Below are 26,171 nucleotides of genomic sequence, written 5' to 3'. Positions count from 1 at the left end.
TTTACCATAATCGTGGTTTGGTATAGACTCACCTTCTATGAAATATACATGACAATTAGAAATTCTAAGTAATGTGATTTTTTTATTTCCAATCTCTTCTCTTGTCTTTCAATTTACTTTCTGGAATTTAAGTTCAATCAAAGTAAAAATTGATTTAAGCAAACTTTAAGAAAAAACTTTAAACTAATAAGTCAAAATGGAAAAGTGCAAAAAGCAGCTAAAACCAAATTTGTCTTATGTAAGCAATTTAAATAAAGAGTTAGAAAGCAAAAACGAAATTCTGAAGATATGTATGTTAGCAAAAACAGCACTTCATCAGAGGACACACTGTCTGCTAACATACCTGCTAGTCAGCCTTTCTGTATTGTGTCCCCTGATGAAGTGCTTTTTTTGGTTTCTAACTTTTTGTTTAAATTGTTGTGGATCAAGCTTTGTTTTTTCATTTACTTTAATTCCAGAAAAAAGAACGAAAATTCTTGGACAAGAGTTTATTGAGGGTTGCCTGTTCTCTTCTAGAAGACTTTTTTAACATTAAATTGATAGGATACAAATTCAAGGGCATTTAAAAATGTAATCATAAAATAACAAGTACAAGTAAGAATGTGAGGATGCTATGGAAGTAGTTTCACTTAGAATATCCACTGCATAACTAAATTGATATGTTTACTTAACCCTCTTGTGGTTAGTCACAACTGCTTTCAAACTTTTAGTCCATTGCTGTCATTATATAATGCAATTTTCTTCTTTTCTATTACTGCTTGGGACATGTGAAATTTGCTTGTAGCTTATCTCATTTCTATTATGATTGTCAAATGTTTAAAATGGAAAGTTTGAAAATGACACTTAAAATTTACCACTTGTGAAAACATGAGAATTTATTCTCTTTAAATTATTAATTTTAAGGAAATTTTAAACTGGCTTTTTTATAATAAATTGAACTACGGCAATAGTTTGTAATTTGTGAAAATTTTAGAAGTTTTATTTTACCATAGTTATTAATGTATGTGGAATTTAACCTTGTGAGCCAACAATCTTAACTTTTCAAGTATTAAATTTCTGGTTAAGTTTGTATGAAATTTTTCCCTCAATGCACAACTTTCCTGCTGAATAACATAACTACATAATATAGCATAACATATTATTAAAAGCAAATTTACGGCAGGAAGTTTTGGGTAAAATGTTTAAAATGTTAAATGTTGAAAAAATTTTTTTAAAAATTTTTTATCCCTCCTACTACATTTTATTTTTATTTTCTCATAATGTTAATTAGAGCTATGTTTGGTATAAAAAGGACATAAAACCTCAAAACCCACAATAGTCTATTCTATCTATTGTTGAATTGGCTGAAACTGTATTCTCATTTTAATTGCAGCTACTTAGTTAATTATATTGTGATTTCAAATTATTGCATTTTTAAAATTTCTTATCTTTTTGTAAAAATGAAATATTTGACTATTTAAGGTTGATTTGCTTGATTAAGAAAAGTCATGATTTAAAGTTTTCTTGCTTTGATACTGTATTGTGTGTGTGCATATATATATATATATAATTTTATAGAATTAGTATTAGATGTTATATGGTAATAACATCTTTAAGGATATTATATAGATAGGTAATAAGATGTAGATAGTATATTTATTTCTGTTAAAAACATTTTGATTTTGTGAAATTATTTTAAAAATAAAAAATCTAAGTTTAAACAGCTGCCTTTTCATTTATTATTATTTTTTTTATACATTTTAATATATTTTTGTTATGATTTAAACTATTTACTAAAGTAGGTTTTTTAGATTTTGTTCAGAAATGTTTCTCAAACTTATTTCTGTTTTTATTTCAGAGTTCCATTCTGTAGTTTAGTTGTGGGTTTGCTCTCTCATCAGATTTTACTTCAAACGTTGGGTTCCATTCTTTTACAAGGTACAAAATATATGCTGCCCACATTATTGTCTTTGCTTCCTTCTGAAAGTTGCATACTTTCACCCGCAAATGGAAAAAAGAAACCAGGTACAAATTTTTATGAATTAATATTCCTCTGCTAATTTTGAAAATAAAGAAGATAGTAAATTTTTCTGTTATTTATTAATTGAAGAATAATATTTTGTTTGAAGATTGCTGCTGCTATAAACAATATCAACCTGTTAATCGTTTAAATACCATGTTCAGAAAGGGTAAATCTAATTACTTAAAATTCGATGAATTCACTCCGAAAGAGCTCTTGGAGGACGCCATATCGTGGAAGAAAATTTTGGTCTCAAATTCTCTTTCTCCTTCATTACTAATTTCAGATTTAAAAAAAGAAAAGAAAAAGTAACTTCAGGCAAAATTGGAGTAAGTNTGACTTTTTTTCTTTCTTTCTTTGTTTTTTGGATTTCCTCTTTTTTACTTTCTGACTACTCTCATCCCTGGAAAGAGCTCTTGGAGGACGCCATATCGTGGAAGAAAATTTTCGTCTCAAATTCTCTTTCTCCTTCATTACTAATTTCAGATTTAAAAAAAGAAAAGAAAAAGTAACTTCAGGCAAAATTGGAGTAAGTCATAAAGTTTCGATTGCTGAAAAAAATACTTCAAAATATTAAAATGCAAACAAATTATTAGAAGAGAACTTCTCCGTTGCGTAATCCAAAGTTATGATCTCATAATTTATTTTCATTTGTACATTTTAAAATTTTCTTTTCAGAATTTGAAACTTCATTGCTTTCTCTAGATTTGTCTGAACTCACTTTTTCTAACACTTTAAATTTTAAATTAGTAGCAAAGTAGAAAGACAATTGGAGAGAAAAATTTTCCTCCACTGTATGGTGTCCTCTTAAAGGCATTCTTGGTCATGTTCATTGTTTGTAAACATTGGTGTTTGATATGAGAATTTTTTACTGAGATTGGTCAAGATTGCTTCAGCTGTGTTCTAGTACGTACCTTTGGTCGGAACAAAATGGTATCCAATGAAAATATCATCTTGAGAAATATATTAATAGTTTTAAACCTTTTTTAGAGCATAAAATGATTATATATCAACAAGATATTCTACGCATTCTCCAAGAAAGGTTTTTAAAATACATCCAGGGGAACACAATCTGTGCGTTCATGACATTTTTACAAAATAGTTTCCGGTTTTATAAATTCTGTTGACTCATCAGATTTCACTTTCTTAATCGACTTTATTATTGAGCTTTCACTTTTTGGGTTTTTATATGCTCTTGACCCTAAAATTTGATTTAAGTTAATAGCCCACTTTATTGCTTCATAAATAGCCTTATACTTAATAGATAAACTAAAATATTGTAATTTTTATTGTATTAAGTAATATATCATAATTTGTTGGTAAAATGATATTTCTTATTTCCAATGCCCACCTGTGTTAACATTTCGTCAATTCAGGCATTTGCAGGGCAGATTTGTTGGCCACTCTTTCAGGGGCACCCTGTTAGGTTAGCCAACGTTGCTCCCACAGTACGGATGGATAGCACAGAGAGAATGACAGAACATCCATGCCTTGCCCGGGATTTGAACCTAGAACCTTTCGTCCCGCAGTGGACTGATCGTTAAGACACGGTTCTCAGCAGATCACCGAAGTCAAGCATCACTGGCTACGGTCAGTGTGCGGGTGGGTGACCACTTGGATCAGTCTGCGTAGGGACCGAGGGTGTGCGGTATTGGTCCTCGTTAAACTGTGCTACCGTAAAGTGCTCGACTTCGGCGTGCAGGTCGTCGGGCTACCGAAGCAGGGGTGCCATCCCCTCCGCAGAGGATCAAAATTGTGATGGCATGTCTTCGGATCATCCTCCGGGATGTTTCCCAGACCGTCGCCAATAGCCCATTGTGCAGCTCTAGTGCGACGTAAATTAACCACAACAACAACCTAGAACCTTTCTGATACAAGGCCAGTTTCCTGACCCCTACACAGTCCGGTCGGCTGTGTTGATGAAATATAAAAGTTTTTTTTTTCAGTTCTTTTTTCTCCATTCCTTGCAAGTGTGACCTCACTCCTATGCTTTGGATTCTTACATGTTATCTATGCCTTAAATATTATTTTCTTATACTAAACCTATGTCTTCCATTATGATATAAAGTTGCAATACTTAAAGTATAAATATATAATATAACAATGGAATATTTAGAGCAGGAATATGCCCTAAATGTTTGGTTTTATATTATATCTATACTTTAAGTATTGCATTCTTGTATTTATATCTTAAATATTTTATTCTTATATTATACCTATTCCCTAAATTCTCATTTTATGTTACTTTTTGTGCTTTAAATGTTGCATTCTTTTTTTTTTGTATCTAAGCATTAAATATTCCATTTTTATATTGTATGTAAGTCTTAAATGTTCCATTTTTATATTATACCTAAGCTTTAAATATTTAATTTTTATATACTATACCTGTAGTTTAAATTTTACATTCTTATACTATAATATATCTTAAATATATTCATCTGCAGCATATTGTATCCTAAATGTATTCATAATGCACCCCTGTGTACAGCAAATAATGAAGCCACTTTTTATTTCTAGGTTTCTTATCAAGGTTGACCAACAAGCAATTGAAAATTTTATTTAGTTCACTCGAAGATGCCTACGAAACAGCTTTCAATTTTGATAGGAGACCTGGTTTGAAATTTTTAGTACAGAAAGTGGCCCAGACAAATGTAGCTACGAACTTATATAAACAAGCTGGAATTAGTTGGACCATTCAAATGGTCGTCCTTTTTGAAATGTGTATGTCCGTGTCTAATTTAAACTTGGAGTTTGTCAAGGGAAAGCTCATTTCCGAATCTCGTGAAGAAATCATCTCTGAGAAAGGCAAGTACAATTTTTTTTAAATGACAAAGTTTAATAAATATGTCATTGAAACTAATTACAGTCGTACCTCATTAGCACGAAATCGATTAACGTGAAATGTAACTTTAGATGAAACACATGGTCCCAAAAGGCAGCAATAAAGTATGACTTTTTACATGTTTAGCGTTAAATTTTCAAACCGGTTATTCCTTAACATGAAAGGAAACCGGATACAGCACAGATAATAAGCATGTGAACAAAATGCCACTCATTCATTTTAAGGAATGCTATTTCTATTTTCTTCCTTTTGTTAGAAGTAGTAGATAGGCAAATAAATAAAATAGTAAAAATGAAATAGTTTAATATTGTATTTAAAACTTTTAATTTTATTTTAGTTTGTTTGGCTCATAGTAATATTGTTTGCATAGCAAACTATATTATTATTGTTTGTTAGCATCAGGAATTTTTTTCCCTCAAAACAAAATAAATTTTTTTTTAAAATTTTTGAGCATTAGACACGGGAGTCTTCTAGTTTCAAAAATGGTCAAAAAGAGCATTATAACCGCTACAAGAATAGCATTTGTGATGGGACCGTTAAAGGAAAGACTATGCATATAGTTAAACCAAAAATGCGGGAATGATGGATCAAAATTAAACTGTATTAAGTTTTTAAGACAATTCTTTAGGGAATTTGAATTCTTTAGGTAAGCATAAGTCACATGACCCTTAGATCAGTGACTACGGAGGTATCTCTATAATTTTGGGGACGGCGGCTCTCGCCCCTCCCTGTATATGTGTGTGTACTTATATATTAAATATACATATATTAAATATATATGTATCTCATTTTACAATATTTAGTTTTATTCACTTTTGTTTCACTTTTTTTTAAAAATCTATCTCATTCTGCCCTATGTGACATGAAATCAAGAATTTTCCTAAATGGGGCAAAAATTGGGATTTCCTTTGCTGGAGTAAAGGGATTATTTGGTAGCAGTTTTCACAAAGGAAATGTTAAAGCTCACTTCAATTAGAGACATTTTTTTTTTGATTCAGTCACAAAAGAAATATCTGTTTTTTTTTTTTTAAATTATAAATTAAATGACACGAATAGTGAGTGAAAAGGTGTCATTTTAGAAGGGGCTGTGTCACCTTCTTTTATTAAAAAGTCATCATTCCGACTCTGTCATCGTTCCACAGTCCCTGCTTAACATGTCACCATTTTTTTTTTGCATTAGACGTAGTTCACAGTACAGTTTGATTCACTTAAAGTGCATTGTTGCTTTGTACAGAATAGCCAATCTTGACTGTTGTGCCATTAACATCTGCATTTAATGTAATACACCCAAAAGTGCAGGAATACTGCATTATACTGGAAGTTTTAGCTTTAATTAAAATATAGTGTTTCGGTGTAATTATTCATGTCATGTATAGTTGCCTTGGTTTTTTTTTCTATTTCATCTCTCACATTTATTGAAGAATTAAGAGCCATTCTTTGTCTTATAATTCTATTTTATGAAAAAGAGATTCTGTGATATATAGGTTATATTCTTTCATAATAAATCTGTTATTTTTCAACAAACATAAAAATTGTTGTTATCATTTTCAGAAAATACCACAGATGGAGAATTGAAAGACTCATTCCCAACAGATCCTAGCATATTAGAATTTGTACTGCTAAAAGTCAAGTTTAAAGAAATATGTGAAACCTACACTGAATTGACCATCGACAAGGAAGGTTTGCCAAACATAGTAGATCGTCTTAGTGATCAGCACATATTCTTCCTCCTAGCTGCCCCAACTGACGATAGTGATATTTTGTTTCCTTCGAAGCAAAATGACCTTCAAACGTCATTGACTGACAGCAGCAGTGAATTGCCCCCAATTCAGTACTGTGACAGTTCAGACGAAGAGGAAGTAGCAACTTCCAAAGAAGGGATGAAAGATAAAATCTATACCCTAGCGACTGAAAGCACCATAAACTCTTTAGTGAGCGAGTACAAGAAACGTAAAAACCAACATTCCATGCCTTCTAAAGTCAAAGAAAAGTTGTCCAGGAAGTCAAGTTCAAGTAATAAGCAGCGAACTTCGTCTTCTGATTCAGTGCCAGAGGAAATTCTGAATCAAAGGCGAAATTCCATTATTAAGGTTAGAACAAGTAGTTTGAGATGATAATGATAATAATAATAAAATTTTTAAAGGCTACCTTTTTTAAGTGGAGGTGGAAAGGAAATAATTTTACTTTTGTCAGATTTAAAACAAAAACGTGATGCATATCACTTAAGAAAAAGCTTTTATCACCACTAAAACATCACCCTGTCTTTCTAAAGAGATGCACTTTGCAATTTTCATTTTAAGTACATAAATAGAATTCTTTTTTCCTTTTCTTTTACTAAAAAAGCATAGCGTTTAAAGCTCCTATTTTATTCTTTTCTTCATTTCAGTGTTCATATGTTTTGTTGTTTATATAAAAGTAATGGCGGATGTATATGTGTGTTCACTCAACATGTAGTGCAACTATATTAATACTACTTTTGATGTTAAAATCAACTTAATTATAAAATGGCTATAAACTCTGTATGCAGTAGTTTGGAAATGACTGAAGTTCGCATTGTCATCAGTCACAGAGATTAAAGTGTGAAATTAGCTCTCTAGCTAGTTAGCAAGTGGTTAAAATTTTGATTAACATTAAGGCACTAGCTACAGTAGAGTTTTGGGCACTCTAGCTACTTGGAAAGTGGTTTAAAACTTTGATGATGGAATTCATTATCTCAGATACAAATATGAATTAATTAAAGTGTAGTTAAAATTTTTTCTCACAGATTCTTTTAGTGTCATATAATTCTTAGTTTATATATATTTTTTTAAGGAAAATTAAATTTGTAAGAGACATTTATTTTCTAATTTGAATTAAAATAGGTATTGGATATTGTTTATTTGGTATTTTGAAATCATTGAATATGAAAACAAGTTAAGTAACACAAGCTTATTAATACATTACGATACATAAAAGAGAGAGAAAAATTTAAAATTTGAATTCAAAATCTATCAAATTAAGAAAAAAATTAAATTAAGAAAAAAACAATTACTTAATTGTTCCAATAAAAAGAACCATTGATATATTGTATTACTTCTGAAAGGAGAAGTATGATTTGATATTGACAAGGGAAGAAGAGTCGGACCATAGATATCAATTTATGTTTGTAATCACGTTTATATTGTTCAGAATATGTGTTAAATTCTATTATATAAAGTTTTTATTAAAATTTAACAAGCATTTATGTTTTTTTAACACCTGTTAAATTTTACTATATTTTAATTTTATTACATTACACAATTTCTAAGGTTTCTGTAATTGTTATGGTTCTTTTGCTTTTTCTAGGATGGAGAGGCACAACTTCAAGTTTTCAAACAGTTGATCCAATCATTTTTAGACCTACATCGATCTCTTTCTGAAGAACACTTTAAAGCTTTTCTACCAGTATTCTTTCCCGGAGTGCAATTTTTGGTTGCATATGCTACTGACGGAGAACTGAGATTATCCCTATCTGAATGGCTGCAGCAGATGGCAGTTTGTTGTAATTTCTTTGTTGATTCTTATTCTAGGAAATAAATCTGTATCAGTTATGTCAGACTTTTATGTCATGCTGCAAGTTTAATTCAAAGTAAAAAGGAAATAATATTTTTTCTGGTCTAACAAGTCAACTCTATACATCTCTTTAAACCTTCTACGCATCCATGTTTAAGTTAATTTTAATTCAAAAATTATTTTGTCGAGCTGAATAAAATGCTTTCTTTTAGAAATATAAAAAAAACAAAAATATTCTTATAACTCTGCAATGAGAAAATTTTCATGTTTCAAAATGGCTTGAGTCTGATAGACCTATATCTGTAGTAAATATAGTTAACTATATCCATACTTAGATCATTCAGATCTAATTTGCTTCTCTTAGTTTCTCTTTCTTTATATCATACATACATGAATGCAATACAATAGCAATTTCATAGCTGCCAACTCGACTGGATTATACACTGGATTTTGCCAGTTTTTCCTGGTCTACTGTTTCAATAATAATTCTCCGGGTTTTTGTACATTTTAGAAAATTCCCTAAAATTGAGTAAGTTTCCCAAAAAAATCTCTATTGAAATAAAATTTTTGAGCAGATTATTGTTTGCTTGAATATTTAAATAAGTGTCACTAATATGTAATAAAGCAAGCCTCATCTATGTTTGATGAATTAAATGCCTATTACTATTCAAAATTATGAATAAGCATAATGCATAACATTTCAAGTTCATTTAATGTGAAATCATAGCTGGAAAATATTGCAGTTGATGATTTTAAAAATCCCTAAAATTCTCTCTATATAAAATATTTAGTATATTTTGCGACAATTATTGTGAAATTTGTATTTCATGAAGTCTATTGGATTTTTTTTCCTATCCATGTTGGCAGCTATGCAGTTTGCTAATTAAATATCCGTCTCATTAAATTATCCTTGCAGTTTAAAAAAATACCTTAGACCAATTCAAATGTATATTTTTAAAAAAAATTGTGTTTCTTTTTGCTTGCTAGGCAGAGGAAAAACAATTTCTAAATAGAAGTAATGTTTTTGTTTGTTTGTATACAAGGGGAGTTCTATACAAGTAAAAAAAAAATTTGCTATTCTTTACATGTATTTGAATTATTCTTACAACTGTATTCAGCTCCAAATAGAGCAAGTAAAATTACCTTTAGTCGGTATATCATAATATTTTACTTGGCAGCAATAGCGTTTTTAAAATTAAGTGATAAGTAATTTGCTACTTTTTACTAATTTCTTTAGGGTTTAAAGGTGTTCATGCTCAACTTTATAGCGCATATCATATGGAAAACTGAAAAGTTATGTTTGCAAATTATATTTGTCATTTTCTTCAACCATTCTGTGATATTAATATGGATTCTTATTTTCTGAAAAAATGTTATTTTATTTAGAACATATCTTTTAGATCTCTGAATGTCCCAAAAATGACCATATAATTTGAAATTTTTTTTAAATGAAAAATAGCGATAGAAATGCACGGTTTGCTAAATTCTGCATAGGAAGCTAATTTTTATCCCATCAAATTTCAAAATTAGTTTAGAATTTATTAACTGAGGATGTTGCTGGCATGAATAATTATAAAATAGTATTTTCTATTTCAACAAAATATTTGCATAAGGTTAACTGAGTCTGTTATTTTTTACCCCTGAATATACCGCTTCGTGGTTGTAAATTATGAGTATTCTGAACACATTCTTTTGTAATTTTTTTTTCAGTTGGTGAACATTGCAACTGATTTTATGACTTGTTTTCATTAAGTTTTCAGAATTCTGAAAATACTGCATTTTTACCCAGGTCAAAATTTTTGATGGTTTTCCTTTGATGGACCAACATAGCTTACCAACATAAGAACTTGTTTTGATGATTTGTTCATGTTGAACAACCATCAGAAATTTTCATCATAGTTTCTTAAAAATCAAATGTTGGAACGATCATGAACCACCATAACCCCAGTGTAGGAATTCGGACTAATTTATGATCGGCCAACATTAAAAAAAGAAAAAAAATTTTGATTGTATATTCCTACTGAACCAACAAGAATTATCATTAAACCATCATAGAAATGTATTATACCATTATAGACCATCGCAAATTTCCATCATAGTATCTTAGAAATCATATGTTAGAACGATCATCAACAACCATCATCCCAATGTAGGAATTCGGACTGATTTATGATGGTCCAAAATAAAAAAAAAATTTGTATATTCCTGAGAGCCAACAAGAGTTCGCATTTAACCATCATGGAAATGTATAGTTGGAACCATCATGGATTGTTCGTCTATGAGAATCAAGATTATCTTGATGGTTAACCATCATAGTATTAAAGTAGCATTTTCCATCATGGAATGATTGAAAATTTGTTGGCATGTCAAAAACCATGAACGCGTAATGGAAATTGCTAAATGATGGTGACCATCAAATGATGTTAGGCCATCATGAATTGCACTGAAAACAACATAAATCATCAAAATTTTTTGATGGGACCATCAAGATGTTTTACTCGGGTATCTCTTACCTTTATTTGAGATTTTTTTTTATTATTTCAGAAAAACAAAAGTTCAGTTATTTTTTGGGATACCCAGCTATTTTATTTGTAATAAAGTAACCCCACTACAATATTATAAAACTGCTTTCTATTTCTAGCATTTTTGGCTAAGCTTTGTGGGCATAGAATTATGACACAGTTTACAATAAACCTTAAAATTTACAAAAACAACCTTCAGTTTGATCGAAAAATAAAACTGAATTTTGAATTTGAAAATAATCGCTGCTGGTAGTACTGTTTTAAGGTAAACAATTTCTCTCCTTTTCTTAAGAAAAAAGGTTATAATATAATTTAAGAAAAGCATCACATGGTTAGTTTTTATGTGGAATAATATTTATATATGTAATAGAAAAAGAAGAACGATTAGGACTCCCTGTTCTAAATCGATATTTTTATAGTGTCAAAATTAGTTTCAAATGTATTGCTAACAAAGAAACATTTTTAAACTCATTGTGAAAATTGATGTGCTTATTATAGTGTCTCTGACATATCTTTCAAATAAAATATATCTGAAACTATGTAATACAACTATAGATGAATGTGCTATTTAGCATATTTTAATGTTGCTATAAAGTATTAATTTTAATTTTCGACTTCAGCATTGTTTCTACTTGAATTTGAAAGATACTCTGTAAAATTTTTTAAGATATACGACCAAAAATTATTTTTAAAAGCGTAGATTAAATATTAAAAATGTACTTTGGCTAAAATTTTAAATATATTATGTAGTGAAAATTATATATTTCTATATATGTTAGGGTAAAGTCAACTTATATGAATAATGTTTCGTTAGTAGTGTATTTAAAGGATGTTTTTTTGTTTTATACAACCTAATTGCTAACTTTTATTTTCTCATACAATTATTGTAGATTTTTGAAACTCAAAGCCTCACTAGAAGCCTAAAATATTAGGGAGACCAGAAAATAATGTCGTTTCGGTGCATTTGATATTGGTTATCACGATTTTAATTTTAATCAATAATGTATTCTCCCTCGTTGGCAACAACCTTTCAATGCCGGATTGAAAATGAATTAAAAAAATTTATTGGTTTTTAAGACTAAGGAATATTTATAGCACCGAAACAACATTACTTTTTGGTCCCCCTTATATACTGAGTTATCTGAAATTCGACTAGTGAAAACCCGATAAATATGTTTTATTACGAAAATAGCCAAAATATTATAACAAACAAATGAAATGACTCTTTTAAATAATTCTAAAGGATTTAAATAAGTTGATGCTTAAATGAAAGAAAGAATTGTTTCTGCCACAGTGTGAACTTAAGTTCTGTTTTAGTATCATTTTTTCTGTCTGTTTGGTCATCAATTCTTCTAAATTTGCAATTACTGGTTCTAGTTAAGAGAATGCAGAACTGAATCAGTGTGTATTAGAGATGTATCGAGTACCGCAATTGTCACGTACCTGGCCACATTTTCGTTACCTAGTTATTACCCTGACCCGGTTTTTAGTCTATAAACTCGGTACCTGGACCCGATTCCTTTTACCTTGTGCCGGATAACACTCATTTATGTTTGACACAACTATATTCAGAAATAGAGTAACCTTAAAATGCATGTAGTTTTGGAAATATATTCTATCAGTTTCTTAATAATTGAGCTCTAATAATTTTTTGTGCTCAATATATTTTGCAATTTTTGCACAGTTTTAATTCAAGATTTTTGGTAAAATGAACACCTTCGGGACAAAGAAATATATTCACTAAAGAGAAGGACTTGAAAATGCAGAAATCTAATGCTGAAATCCAAATTAGTTCAATACAAATTTAGAAGCAAGGAATGAGAGTGAATTAAAATGTATATAAAACTTTAGAAAACTTATGTGTGTATTACTCTCCTACTAATAAATCCAAACAAATTTTACCTGGTATTCGGGAACTGGCCGGGTTCTCCGGGTACCTGCACCCGGCAAAATTTCCAGACCTGGTACTTGAGCATTACATAAATTTTTTCTCTCCCTTTCTTGCCTTGTTTGGTTCTTGTTTTAAACTTAGAATAATTAAGTGATTGTGATTATTTTCTAAAATTCTTTGTGTCAAAAAGAATATTTGAAGTTTGTTTTACAGACAAAAATTTACTTTGTATTATACAAAATTAAAAAAAAAAAATATATTTNAAAAAAAAAAAAAAAAAAAAAAAAAAAAAAAAAAAAAACAGGAGATGCTTGGGTCCTTCTTATTAGTAAAGCAAGTCTACTTTAACTGTCACAAATTTATTTCAGATCTTGAGATGAATCCCTTTTTTTTTTAAATAAAGAAATTATAATTATTTTTCTTTGAATTAAACCTCTTTAAATCTACATACCTCCGTTAACCAAAGTTGATTCCAAAATGTTCTTCTTTTCCGCACACCCTTAGTTTTTTTTTCTTAATTTCAATGCGCAATAACGCATTGAGCCTATAAATTTAAAAAAAATACAAACGCACTTTTTGTTTTTTGTGTCTGCAAAAAATAAATTAATCATTTTATGTGGATAACAAATAAACGTCTTGTCAGTCGGTTAAGCTTCTTTAGTTTTTAAGCTTTTATTGTTTCATTTTTTTACTATTACTAGCATGGATTAGTTAGACCACTCGAAGGGGCGGGGAGGCTTACAAGCAATACTAATAAATCAATGAAATTCGAAAATCAGTGAAATAAGCCTATAATTCAGAATTAGATACTACTTAGTAGGAATGTTTTATTCTGAAAAAAAAAAAGAGTGAGAAAGAGTATCGCTATCTAAAGAAATAGTTTGCATTAATTTTAAGCTGAAATATCTTTATATCTATTTCACAAAAAGGCATACATGATCATAATAAATTTAAATGTATTATTATTATTTAAAAAAAAAAAAACTCAGTTTTTAGAGTTCATGGAGGGGAAAAAAAAACCTTAACCTTTCTGAAATAAACCTTAAGCCCATATCTTTAAGTAATCATGGTCTTATTGGAAATAAAACATTAAAATGAATTTACCCCCCCCCCTTCTTCTTGCACCTTGCATGTTGTCTTGCAATAGGTCCATAATTTTACACCGACCAAAATCGCGTTTGTTTTACATTATAAAATATTTTTTTTCTTTTTAATTTTATGGTGCGCATTTTCTTTTTAATTTAATATTTTTACTAATATTTTTATCAGGGTTGCCACTCCACAGGGAGAATAGGGAAAACCTGGAAAATACGGGAAGTTTTAAAATCCCCTGAAATAAGAGAAAATTCTATTTTTTTTTTTCTCTACAAACTGGGAAAATCCAGGGAATTTTGTTTCTCTATTTTCGTCTTATAAAAAATGGTGACCACTCAAAGCGTAATCTATGGGATATTTAAAGGATGATATTTCAACTATACTAAACTATTTTATTTGCTATAGCATTATTTAAGTATGTTCGGCTGCTCTTTTCCCCCCACCAATTACAACTAGTATAGTTAGCCCAATGTAGCTCACACGAGAGCACTGTGATCTTGTGTTTTCTCTTAATATATTGTGTATAGAGCCTAAATGGCTCAGGGGATAGAGCGTTTGCCTTCCAACGAGGTGAACCGGGTTTCGATCCCGACGATGGCTTGTCAATACAAATTCTGCATCCGGCTTGCACCAACCACAGTGCTGACGTGAAATATCCTCAATGGTAGACGGATCATGAGTTAGAGTCCCCTTTGCCGTGAGGCTAATCGTGGGACGTTCTCGTGGTTTTCCTCTCCATGTAACGCAAATGCGAGTTAGTTCCATCAAAAAGTCCTTCACGAAGGCAAATTTCACCCAATATTTGATCCAGGAGTTCCCTTGTCTTCTGGATAGGGTTCAAAATTACAAGGCTACGGAGTTGAATATTAGTAGTCGCAAACCTAAAAATTGGGTCAGCTGTTCAACGATGGTTATAATACATATATATTATGTATAATATGTACAGGGAAAGCACGGGGAATTTTTTTTTTCAAATTTGAGTGGCAACCCTGTTTCTACACTACTTTCATTATGATCTCACATACAAACAATTTGATTTGGTCATCTGTGTTAAATGAACAAGGGTCCAAACAGCGCTGTTTAATTTTTGGATCGTCCTGTTGTGAATTCAATATCTGGTTTACATTTGTTGCTTATCCAATATGTGTTCAGTGTTTATCTATTCATATGCACTTTGTCAGTGAAATTTCGCCATTTTTTATGTATTTTTTATTTTGCATTTATAATGTTTAGTTACTGTTTTGGTACTTCTCAGTGCGGGGTGTAAAGAAAGACTTTTGAATAAATTACGCAAAAATACTCTACAAATTAATTATTTAATTAGAAATATATTTCTTTAACCTCTTCGCTACTGAAGTATAAAGGAATATGGCGAAATAATATTTTACAGCTCCGATTCTTCTATTTGACTGTTATAATAAGATTGAATTATACTGCTAGGGGGCAAATAATTTTAAATACACATACGTGGACCGTTAGAATATAATTATTTCGAATGTTAAATTGCACTTTAATTAGGAACAAGCATGCATACTCTTATATGAATTGACGATGCGTAGATTTAATAATTGAACAGAAAAAAAAAATTAAAAATATGAATTTTTGTTTAAGTACAATGCAATACTGCTTTAAATATCAGTTTCAAAGCTAATTTAATTATGCAAGCCATGCAAAATAAATAATTATCGAAAAAATATAACATTAATTTTAGAAAATATTTAAGTCTTGGGGGGTAGTATTTCAAAATAACGGAAAAAAGCACTAAAAGTTTAAGTTATTAAATGTGTGTATGCACCTTAATATAAAACAATGAATTGTTGACTAAAATGAAAACTAGACAATCGAAACTAGAATGACGTAATGTTTCCTTACTTTTGACGAAATTCGGTTCCTCGAAGTGACGATTGTTGTTTCGTTGCTTTGACAAAATGCTCGATCAGAGAATGTACGAAGAAATGGTTTCGTCAATAACGTAGAAAGTTTCGTGATACACTTAAAAATATTACTAAATATACATCAAATTAAATATTCATAATATGAGATTTCACTTGACTACTATGCTGTTATAAATTTCGCCGTAAGTACCGTGATACAGATACGTGGACCTGCATATTCTTGACTTTATTATTTTTAAATATTATAAGTAAGTATAAATTTAAAAGCTTCGTGCATACAGATCACAGGGGTACTTAGTAAAAAAGAATATATATTTTTGGAATTACTAAATTATATAATGTTTATAACTACTCACGTTTTCGAGCATGTGGATTTAACTACATTTTTCGAAAATCACTTCTATTTGTGTGGAATTCTACCCAAATAACTTACATGTTCTGTGTTTCAGTGAGGATAAAGCTACAAATTTTCTTAAAGCGTGTTTTTAGAAGGGAATGTCCACATATGTGAACCGAGGTCATTAAGAGGAATTTCTTTTGTTTTTAAAATATTTAATTTCAATTTAGATTTTTTACTCTTCAACTCTGAGAGTATCGAGTACTATACAGGGTGCGTAGCGCTTTTAAAAAGTGCTTAAAGGTGCTTATTTTCGATTTTCGTTTTTTAAAAGCCCTTAAAGGTGCTTAATTTTCCCTTTTACAAAACGAGATGTTTCCTTTACCCTGTTGATTTTCGCTACGAATTATACAGAAAGACCCTTCACATTGTTCTATTCAACGTTTTCACAATTAATTCAACCCCAATCTATTTCGGGGCATCGTCAGTCCGTAGCGTATGAAAACACCATTCGATTTACATGATTAAAAAATTTTGACAATTGTCAAAAACAATGCCAAAAGCTTTTTTTTTTTTTTTGACATGATGGTTAAAACCATATAAAACCGTCAATTGTCAAAAACTTTCCAACCCTGCCTAATTATGATATATTTTTTAATTGTAAAAAATATTATTTTAGTGCTTAAAAGGTGCTTATTTTTTGTTGAATAATTTGGCTACGCGCCCTGCTATAGATTTTAGTTTTAATTTATTTATCAGACGAGAAATCGATATCTCTAAGATGTCTGTAGATATTACTATTTTTATAGGTTTTTGTTTGCTTAAAATATGTTGCAATCTTAATATGTTAAAATCTGTTAAATAAAATATGTTCAAATCTTGTTATCATAAAAGTTTATTTTATTCATATTTGTTTGTAATAGATTTTTCTACCATCCTAAAGAATTTTTAAACAAATTATGTAATTTAAATTAAATCTAAAATTTTCCAGAATAACAGTTTATTAATTTTTTTAATTATTTCTCCAAATTTTTTTAGAAAAATTGAAATGCTTTTAAATTCAAGAAAATGCAATTAATAGTTTAAACAGTTGTAGTTAATCCATGTAAAAATGTCTAGTATTTATTACGCTATTAAAGTTATGTTTTTTTTTAATATCCATTTATTTTTTTTATTATGAATTTTAAAAGGAAAGACTTCAGGCTAAAAACATTTTTTAGATGATAAACATTAATGCATTTATTTTTTGTGTAATTTTTATTTATACACAGGATTTGACTGAAATGCTTCAGTTAATATTGTATTTTTTGAAAAGTATTTATGTTTTGCAAATAAGTGAGATTAATTTTTGTTTTTTTCTACTGTAAAATTGTAACAAAATTTTGTTTTTTGTCACTTTATTGTTATTAAACAATGCAGATGAATCAAGATCTTAATTTTCAGGGATATTTTTCTATAAATTCTTTGATTTGTAAACCTACTTTGTGAATATTTATTAAAATATTCAATTTTTTTCCAAATGGCCATATGTTTTTTGTATTATCTGCTTTGCTTCGATTTTTTTAAATTTAATAAATACAGTGTTTTGTGTTGAGTTACTGTTTTGTTATTCTAGAAAATATCTTGATTTATTTTATGTTGTTCTAAAACCATAAAAAATGTGCTAATTGTAAATATATAACATAAGAAACACTATATCATGCTAGTCAACTAATTTTTCCATTTTAAATTCTCTTTTCAATTTTATGTAGTTTTTAAATATTAAATTATTGAGTAATTAAAAGTTGTTTGAGTTTTTAAAACTTATCCTAACTTTCTTGTAGGAAACCTGAATGTTATGTTTTTCTACATTTTGAGTAAAGAGCTTTAAAAGTTAAAATAATCTGTCTGTAAAATAAGATTTCAAACTACAATATTGTTTGGAATCATCTGTATAGGAATATATTTTAAACAAAAAATATTCTCTATTACCCTTGTTTTATTTTACCCCACTCTCTTGTTTATATGTTTTAAGCTTACTTGGCGTATCCTAGAAATCCTATATTTCTAGTCATTTTTTTATCAAAATTCTTTGTAATTATGTTTGTTATGATTGTATTAAAATATAATAAATATATATTTTAATGTTGCTTCTGTTTGATATGAAAAATGAAGTTTCACTAGTACAGTTAAAATCTTTAATTAAGAATACAAGATGAATAATACATTTCTAAATTATGTAATTTACAGGTGCAAATATTTCTTTATAGTACATTACATATATACAGAAGAAATAAAAATCTTTGGTTTTTTTTCAACAATTGCACATTTTTAGTTGACAAAATAAATGTTACAAATATGAGATGAATGAAGAACTTTTTATCTTTGTAATTTATAAACTTTTAGTTTTTTTTTTTTAAATGTGTGTACTTCAGCAAAAAAAAAATTATTTTCTTTAGAAAATTTTATATGAGGTATAACTTGATTAAAATTTTTTTTTTTTTTTTTTTTTTTTTTTTTTTGTCAGTTAATCAAAATAAGTTTCCTCAAGCTGTTGCTGTTTTTGTTATTCATATTTTTTTTTAAAGAAAATAGCAATATTTTTATTTTACAATAAATATTATGAAAAACTTTCAATTTTTGGTATTTTAATCAAAATTTGCTATATTATGGACCTTCAACATTAATACCACTTAAAAATTGTATTGTCTTTAAAATTAGCAAAAATTGTGTAAAATATTTTTGAAGGGGCACATGTCAATTTTTTTAAGTATACTAATATTNTATATATATATATTAATACTGTCTCACTTATAAATACTTAGTCCGTTTTTTTTTTCAAAATTATGCAACCATTATGGGGTTAAATAATTTGTAAACTTCAAATATTTTTCAAAAGCATGAAGGTCTTGAAAATTAAAAATGATTATAAGTGTTTACTTTCAATTCATATTTTCCTCAACGTAAGTGTATTGAATGATTTCAAAGCAAAGCCATATCTGCTAATAAAGTCCTGAAATAAAAAAAAAATTTTCAAAAAAAAGAATAAGACTTTTCTTCAAGTCCTTAAATAAATTATCTATATTGTACAATATATATATATATTTTACTGAAACAGTATTAACTCTTTGAGTTACTTTATAGAAGTGCATTTAAATTAAATGCTGGAACAATAAATTACTATACATGTATGTATATCATAATCTTTCACCGGTTTATATTTTTCTCTTAAAAAGCTAAATCATCAATAAGGCCTCCAAACCGTTGCTATCTCACTCTGTGCTGTCCTTGTGGATGGTAAACTCGTCATTCGCAAATCATTTAGTCTATCACGCGAAGAAACTAAAGTCGTATGCCCGTTAGTGCTACTGTTATCCGATCTAGGATCCTCTGACGGTGACTGGAGTTCTTTATTCAAAGACTCTGAGCTGCTCAACTGTCTCACCTCCTCCTGTTGAGCTGAGAGGGCCGCCGCGTCGTAAGAGTTCCTGGAATCATTCCCAAGTAAGTGGATGGATGGATGGAGGTGGCTCTGTTGGTACAGTTGGGGATAAAGAAGCGATGGTGGCATCATGCCTGTTCCCAAGTACATGCTGGCACTTGTGGTAGCACCGTTACCACCGTAATAGCTTTGGGATGCCAGCAGGTAACTTGCATGGTTCACCGACAGGGCTGTCGAAGAAGCACCCGCTAGCAGAGGGATGTTTGTCTTTGGTATCTGCAGTGACGTGTTTGGAACCGGTGTTTTGCTGCCAGGGTCCATTGGGGAGTGATCGGATTCGGAAGCCGCCGATGACGCTGCGGAAGAGAGATTGGTGTTAGTCGGACGCACCAATGAGAGCTCGCTTTTCGACTGGGTGAAATTGTCCAGCATGGATTTGAAAGTGAATGCTGATGCTGAATGTAGTTGACCATTGCCGTTGCTTAGAGACGACTCTGGAGAGGCACCATCTGAAAAGCAAAGCATCCTATAAAGATGTGTACTATGACATGAAATCATGCAAAATTATTTTTGTTGAGCATCGCTCTTTTTTTTAACCAATAGAAAAGGCTTACCAGCGATCGATGTCAAATGTGCCTCTTGATTAGAAGAGCCTGTTGCACTAAATGCGCTGTCGAAAGCATACCCTGTAAAGCCTGCACCTCTGAAAGCTGCTGTTGTGAAATAGGGTGAATAGTGAGCGTTGTAAGCTAACCAATGGGGATGATCACCACCCGCAAAGTTGAATGTCTGTGATAATTCTAGAAAGATAAAGAAGGCGGTTGTTAGGCTATATTCTTGCAAGCATAGTTTCTGTTTATTCACCACTTGAAAAAAAATGATAATCATTTAATTACATAACCATATTTTTAAAATATTGTTTGTGCCTCCGTTGTGGAAAATAATGCTCGGTTATAGCATCAAAACAGCCCTGCTACGTAATTATTTTTTAATTGTTTTTTTTTTCACTTCGTGTCTTTTTTCCCCACCGCTATTGTGAATTATATACTTTTCTTTCTATAGAGTAATGCTGAATATTTCTTCAAACTGATTCGGTTGATCCTGCTTAACAAGTAGATAATCAACCATTTTCTATTGCTGTTATTTTGGAATATTGCTTTTACGGTTAGTGTTAGCTGGTATAATAACTATTTTTTTAAAAGTGTAAGTAGAGTTAACAGTCAGCATTTAAAATATATTTTCAATTGAACTTTAGTTTAATATTATCTCAAATACTAGTACTATAGTGTGAATCGTCCTCTACCAACGCTAAATCGGTAGTTTAAGATAGATTAATTCCGGTACTAAACATTTCCAATTCATATACATTTTAAAAGGAAAACCCAAACAGCAATACTAATTTCAATTAATTATGTTGAAATATATATAATTGGCTTCTGTTAGGTGATCTTGGAACGAAATTTCAGATCGGAAAATTGTGATTGATAGATGAGATGAAAACCTCTAACTACCAGCCCGATAACAACTGAACTCCAATCCCAGATCTATTTATTACTGGTGATATTTTTAACCACACAGTTGCCATTGGCCCATCGCTAAGATTAATCTAAATTCCAATGTTAACAATACTGTAACTAACTCTTAAAAATTTATTGCGTGTGTTAAATACGGTAAGTTTCGTTATTATCCTCAATTTATTTCGTATAAAATTGTTTACAATTTTGTTAAATTAAATCTCTTTGTAAAAACGACATGCTTTTATAAATATTATTCCTAACTTTTTTTTTTTTAACTTTTAAAACTGTCTGCTTTATGTCCGCAAATTAAGCATTTTGTAACTTTTATTCTAGATAACGACTATTTATTTTGTTAAACTAATGATAAGACGAGATACTTCTTAGCCCTTAATGGTAAAGATAATTTTATAAGCTCATCGTATTTAATACAAGCCAGTATAAAAATGCAGCCAGAAAATTAAACCTCGTAAATAAAGAAAAAACTATTTCTCCTTGAACTCACTGACCCTCGCGTTTGAATAATCTGCGGAAGGAAAACTTTTTCATTCAGACTTTCATATAAGATGAAGTTCTATTTTAATATCCGAATTCGAAACACCTACAATTGGATAATCAAATTATTTGACTGAAGATTTGAGGAGTTTATTTATCTCATTATCGTTGAATTTATATAGTTATTAATTATATTACACATGGCTGATTAAAATTGATTTTTGATACAATTTTGGACACTATTTTTCAAGTCTAGTTCGTTCAGTTCTTGTTTTTCTTTTATGTTACATATAAAATAAAAATGAAGATTCGACTATTTTACGTAGCTGTAAAATTTATATAGTTGTTAATTATATTACTTACAGCTTATAGAAATTGATTTGCGATACAATTTTTGGCAATTTTTTTCAACTCTAAATCCGTCAGTTCTTGTATCACTTTTGCGTTATGCGTAAAATGAGAACGAAGATTATTGAAATGAAGATTTGACGATTTTACGTAGCTAATTATTATGAAATTTATATAGTTATTAATTATATTACATACAACCATTACAATTAATTTGTAATACAATTTTTGGCACATTTAATTTCTTCCGTTCTTGTATCGCTTTTATGTTATGTGTAAATAAGAATGAAAATGTAACGAGTTTACGTAGCTCATTATTATAAAATTTATGTAGCAGTTAATTATATTACATGCATCTCATTAAAATTTTCGGCACATTTTTTTTTCCAAATCTAAATGCCTTAATTGTGTCTCCCTTTTCTTAGACATGAATGCGTCCAATGATTCAAACGAACCTTTTTTTTTTTAAGATTGTTGTGTTGTAATTTCAAAATCGTTTGCAATGTTTTTGCACTTTCAATAATTTCGAAGAATTATAACGATTTGTGTAGTTAACTCTAGCTTCAACGTTTCATCAAAAGTTATTACTGTTAACTGGTTAAATGCTGCTGTTTGATGATTATTGTTTGATCACATTCCTGGTACTGATTCATTATTTCTAATCACGTTTTATGCCCAGAGGTTTTTGCGGCTATGGATTTATAAATGATCTAGCTTTTTTTGGTGGAACCCCAACTTTATAAAGAACGTTCATTATCAGCAGTAAATATACTAGCAAAAAAAAAAATTCAATATTTTAGAAATATTTAAAGTAAAGAATGTGAGGATTTTTTATCGTTTTATCAATAATAGTTTTAAAATTAGGTTTTAGGTTAGACAGTTAAACTCGCAGGTTTGGGGTGGCATCCGAATTTGTTTTTGGTGATGCCGCATAAGTTGGGAATGAATTATAACAAGCTGAATTATGGTTTCAAAAAAGAAAAGTTATAAACGCTAGAAATGATTACACAAGGGGAATTTTTTTTGCTGCATGAGATCGCGTAAGAAATCTTAGATACTTTCGTATCGCAGAATTCAAATTTGCAATCGGGTTTTTTTTAAAGTTATAGTTTTCTTTTTAATGACATTTTTTTTAATGGCATCCTCTTTTTAATGTCATCGGAAACCTTACCCGGAAATGTTGTCACCATACTCCGCTAGGGGTGCTTCCCCTATTATGAGCTGCTTCTTCGTATTCTTTTGAACAGGTCATAACAGGAAAGTGCCCTTAGCCGCGTTCGACGACGTTTCCAGGCATGTGTTCCTATTCTATTTTAATCCTGTTGATACCTAATTCCCCTGGAAGTTTGTCGCAAGATTTATACGTTTTTAAACTTGTATATTTTGACAAAAATAAACAAAAAATGTCATTTTGAAAAAATATCTGCAGCTTCAGGCACGAAATTAATTTCAGATTTGAAATCCCCTAAACCGAATTAAGTAATATCAATTATTTGTATAAATACAACAAAAAATTTGTTCCCCAGTGTTTTCAGGGAAATGTATTTATTTTTTCTTGAATTGATTTATTTTATTTGGAATTGAAAATTTCGATGAGAAATACTGATGAAATATTTCTATATATGCATATCTTTTTCATAATTTATTCAATATATTGTTAGTAAATAAATTACAAAATTATATTTCAAATTTTACTCAAATAATTTCCTATAAATAACTGCAATATTTAAAAATTAAGGATTATTCATTTGGTATAAACGTAATTGCAGATGTCAAAAATCTTTATAATTTGTCTACAGATAAAACTCCCCTCACTACGAAGTCTAAGGTCATCTACTGCTATTGGAAACAAGAAATAGTGCATTTAAAAGTTGGGAGCTTCTCTCTCCTCTGATTCTTTTTCTTTCGCCGATCTGAACTAAAACCTGCTTTAATTATTGACCTGACGGCTCTATTTTTCAAATAGTTAAACTTCGTAACCATAGTCCCGCCATTTCTCCAGACCATACTGGTTTTCCTAACTACTGGAAATTCTAACTCCAGGAAAGAAGGGAACTTTCCACGGAACCCCAGGGTTCCCCTGAATAACTTTGGGAACCGCCGTTTTAGCGTATTCAACGCCTATAACGTATTCTCGATAAATTTAGCATTTTTTAAATATTTTGTAAAAAAAAAAAGAAACAAATATGTAATATGGCAATACTGTACGCAAACCTCAACAAAAGTAAAATATTGAAATTATAAAAAAAGATCTCACAAATAAATATATAAAAAAAGTCTTAATCCTCGACTAAGTGTTTTGCTGAAAGAGTTTCATTTTGAAAGATGAAATGATAAAGTCAATAAACAACTCAAAATTATTCATTTTATATGTGACGTCACATTCAACAGAAAAGGTCGTAAAACAAAAATGACATGAACGCCTGCCAAATGCAAATACACTAAAGCGATTTATTTTTAATTTTATTTTCCATCTGCGAACATAAAGCCTTTTCATCTGGCAATTCACGACATTAAAATATATTTTCAAATTTGAGGCCATAGTTCGTACGCGAAAGCAAGAAATAAAAAAGTTAGAATTTAAAAAAAAATCATCATTCAAAAATTATGTATCATATCACTTTTTATTTTAATCTAACGAGCGAATTAATGCAAAATTTAATTACTAGGAAACAAACCCTTTTTGTCCTTAAAAGTTTTGAAAGAAACCTTTCAATAGGAATAAATGATGTTTCAACAGTCTGGAAAAACTGTAAGCTAAATTTACTCCAATAAAAAATTGTTTTCAGTGGACTTAACAGGCGAGGGGGGGGGGTAGCTAATCATATTTAATAACTTTTAATCTAATTGATCATAAATTGAATGATGGGTCTCGAAATGTAGGAAATAGTCACGTGATGTAATATTTTATTTTATAATCGTGGTTGAACAGTAGACCCAATTTTTTGGGTTTACGACTACCAAAGTTCAACTCCGTACCCTTGCAATTTTGGACCCAATTCAGAAGACAAGGGAACTCCTGAATCAAGTATTGGGGGAAATTTGCCTTCCTGGAGAACTTTTTGATGATGGAACTTAGCCGCATTTGCGTTACATGGAGAGGAAAACTTTCCACGGTTAGCACGACGCCAAGGGGGCTCTAACCCATGATCCGTCTACCACTGAGGATATCTAACGTCAGTACTGTGTTCGGTGCAAGCCGGATACGGAATTCGTATCTACCAGTCATCGCTGGGGATTCAAATTCGTCGCCTCATTGGAAGGCAAACGCTCTATCCCCTGAGCCATCACGACTCCATGACGTAATATTAGACTAAACTGAATTACAGTTGCATTCTGTGATTCAGTTTAAAAGGATAAAATTGAAACTTGGATCCCCTATGCTCAGGTGGATCCAACCTGAGCCCCCGGCGGTGGCTCAGGTTATATGTTTAATCAATGTCTGGTCGATTAGAATTTTGTCTCCGGCTCGCACCGACCAAAGATCATGTATTAGAATCCCCTAGCTTGCAGGTTAATCATGGAAAATTTTCGTGGTTTTCCTCTTCATGTAACGCAAATAAGAGTTAGTTCCATCAAAAAGTCTCCGCAAAGGCTAGTTTGTCTCAATGCTTGTTTCAGGAATTGTATCCCCTTGTATTCTGGGTTGGGTTCAAAATTACACGCAATTGAACATTCATAGTGCTGAACCTAAAAAAAAAAAATTTCGAAAATGGGTCGGCTGTTCAACACCGATTATAAAATAAAATGAAAGCAGTTGGAAGTAACATTTTATTTACAGCTGTCAACATGTCCTTTCATATAGATTTCGTTCCTAAAAATATTTTTTGGAATGATTAAATCTGCGTTTTAAGAATTATAATCTAATTATAAATTCTCGTTGAAACTTTTTTTTTTATCGATTTCTATTTCCTTTTCTAACTACTATGATAAAAATTGGCTCCTTTTATGAATAGTTACTGACATACTTTTATATTGCACCGCCTTCCATGTCATTTGAATCCTGCAAAACAAAAGATGGAAAATTTCGGGATTAAATAAATGTTGCGCCGTGTCTCATCAAAGGATTCAAATAAACCCTATTTAAAACTGGATTTATAATGCAGTTGCATGTGGTTTGAATGATATTTTATTGTTATCGAATTCCCTTTTATAGTACAAAACGTCTATATATCTGACCTTTTATCTTGAAATATTAAACAGGATATCGGGCAATTCTGGCGCCCAAGTTCATCAAGTTGATTTTGGACTTCAAAGTTCGGATAATCTACGTTTCCATGG

At 30.1% G+C, this 26,171-nt stretch overlaps 2 protein-coding genes across 3 annotated transcripts in view; one reads left to right on the top strand and one right to left on the bottom strand.

Annotated features, from left to right (window-relative positions):
• The first annotated feature begins 1,809 nt into the window (after window positions 1-1,809).
• On the top strand, window positions 1,810-18,241 carry LOC139426241 (brefeldin A-inhibited guanine nucleotide-exchange protein 3-like). The gene is made up of 4 exons (XM_071184317.1): window positions 1,810-2,004; window positions 4,517-4,804; window positions 6,393-6,931; window positions 8,166-18,241. Exons 1-4 carry the CDS (start codon window positions 1,929-1,931, stop codon window positions 8,394-8,396), a joined length of 1,134 nt encoding a protein of 377 aa, XP_071040418.1. The 5' UTR covers window positions 1,810-1,928; the 3' UTR covers window positions 8,397-18,241.
• Window positions 18,242-18,879: 638 nt separating this feature from the next.
• LOC107454788 (runt-related transcription factor 1-like) overlaps window positions 18,880-26,171 on the bottom strand; it is a 63,305-nt gene continuing 56,013 nt past the window's right edge. For both annotated transcript variants that reach the window (XM_043038906.2, XM_043038905.2), the window contains exons 4-5: window positions 20,148-20,333; window positions 18,880-20,042 (exon numbers count right to left, since the gene is read on the bottom strand). In XM_043038906.2, coding sequence (XP_042894840.1) covers window positions 19,336-20,042; window positions 20,148-20,333 — 893 coding nt within the window. In that variant the 3' untranslated portion in view covers window positions 18,880-19,335. The remainder of the gene's footprint in view (window positions 20,043-20,147; window positions 20,334-26,171) is intronic.

This window comes from Parasteatoda tepidariorum, chromosome 1 (genome assembly GCF_043381705.1).
Source record: "Parasteatoda tepidariorum isolate YZ-2023 chromosome 1, CAS_Ptep_4.0, whole genome shotgun sequence".
NCBI classification, from domain to species: domain Eukaryota; kingdom Metazoa; phylum Arthropoda; class Arachnida; order Araneae; family Theridiidae; genus Parasteatoda; species Parasteatoda tepidariorum.
The sequence above is the reverse complement of the archived record's forward strand: the minus strand, read 5'-3'. Positions and strand labels throughout refer to the sequence as shown.

Coding starts and splice junctions, on each gene's coding strand:
- LOC139426241 (XM_071184317.1), top strand. CDS start 1,929: ATGCTGCCCACATTATTGTCTTTGCTTCCTTCTGAAAGTTGCATACTT. Junction 2,005..4,516: donor AAATGGAAAAAAGAAACCAG/GTACAAATTTTT, acceptor TTTTATTTCTAG/GTTTCTTATCAAGGTTGACC. Junction 6,932..8,165: donor GGCGAAATTCCATTATTAAG/GTTAGAACAAGT, acceptor TGCTTTTTCTAG/GATGGAGAGGCACAACTTCA.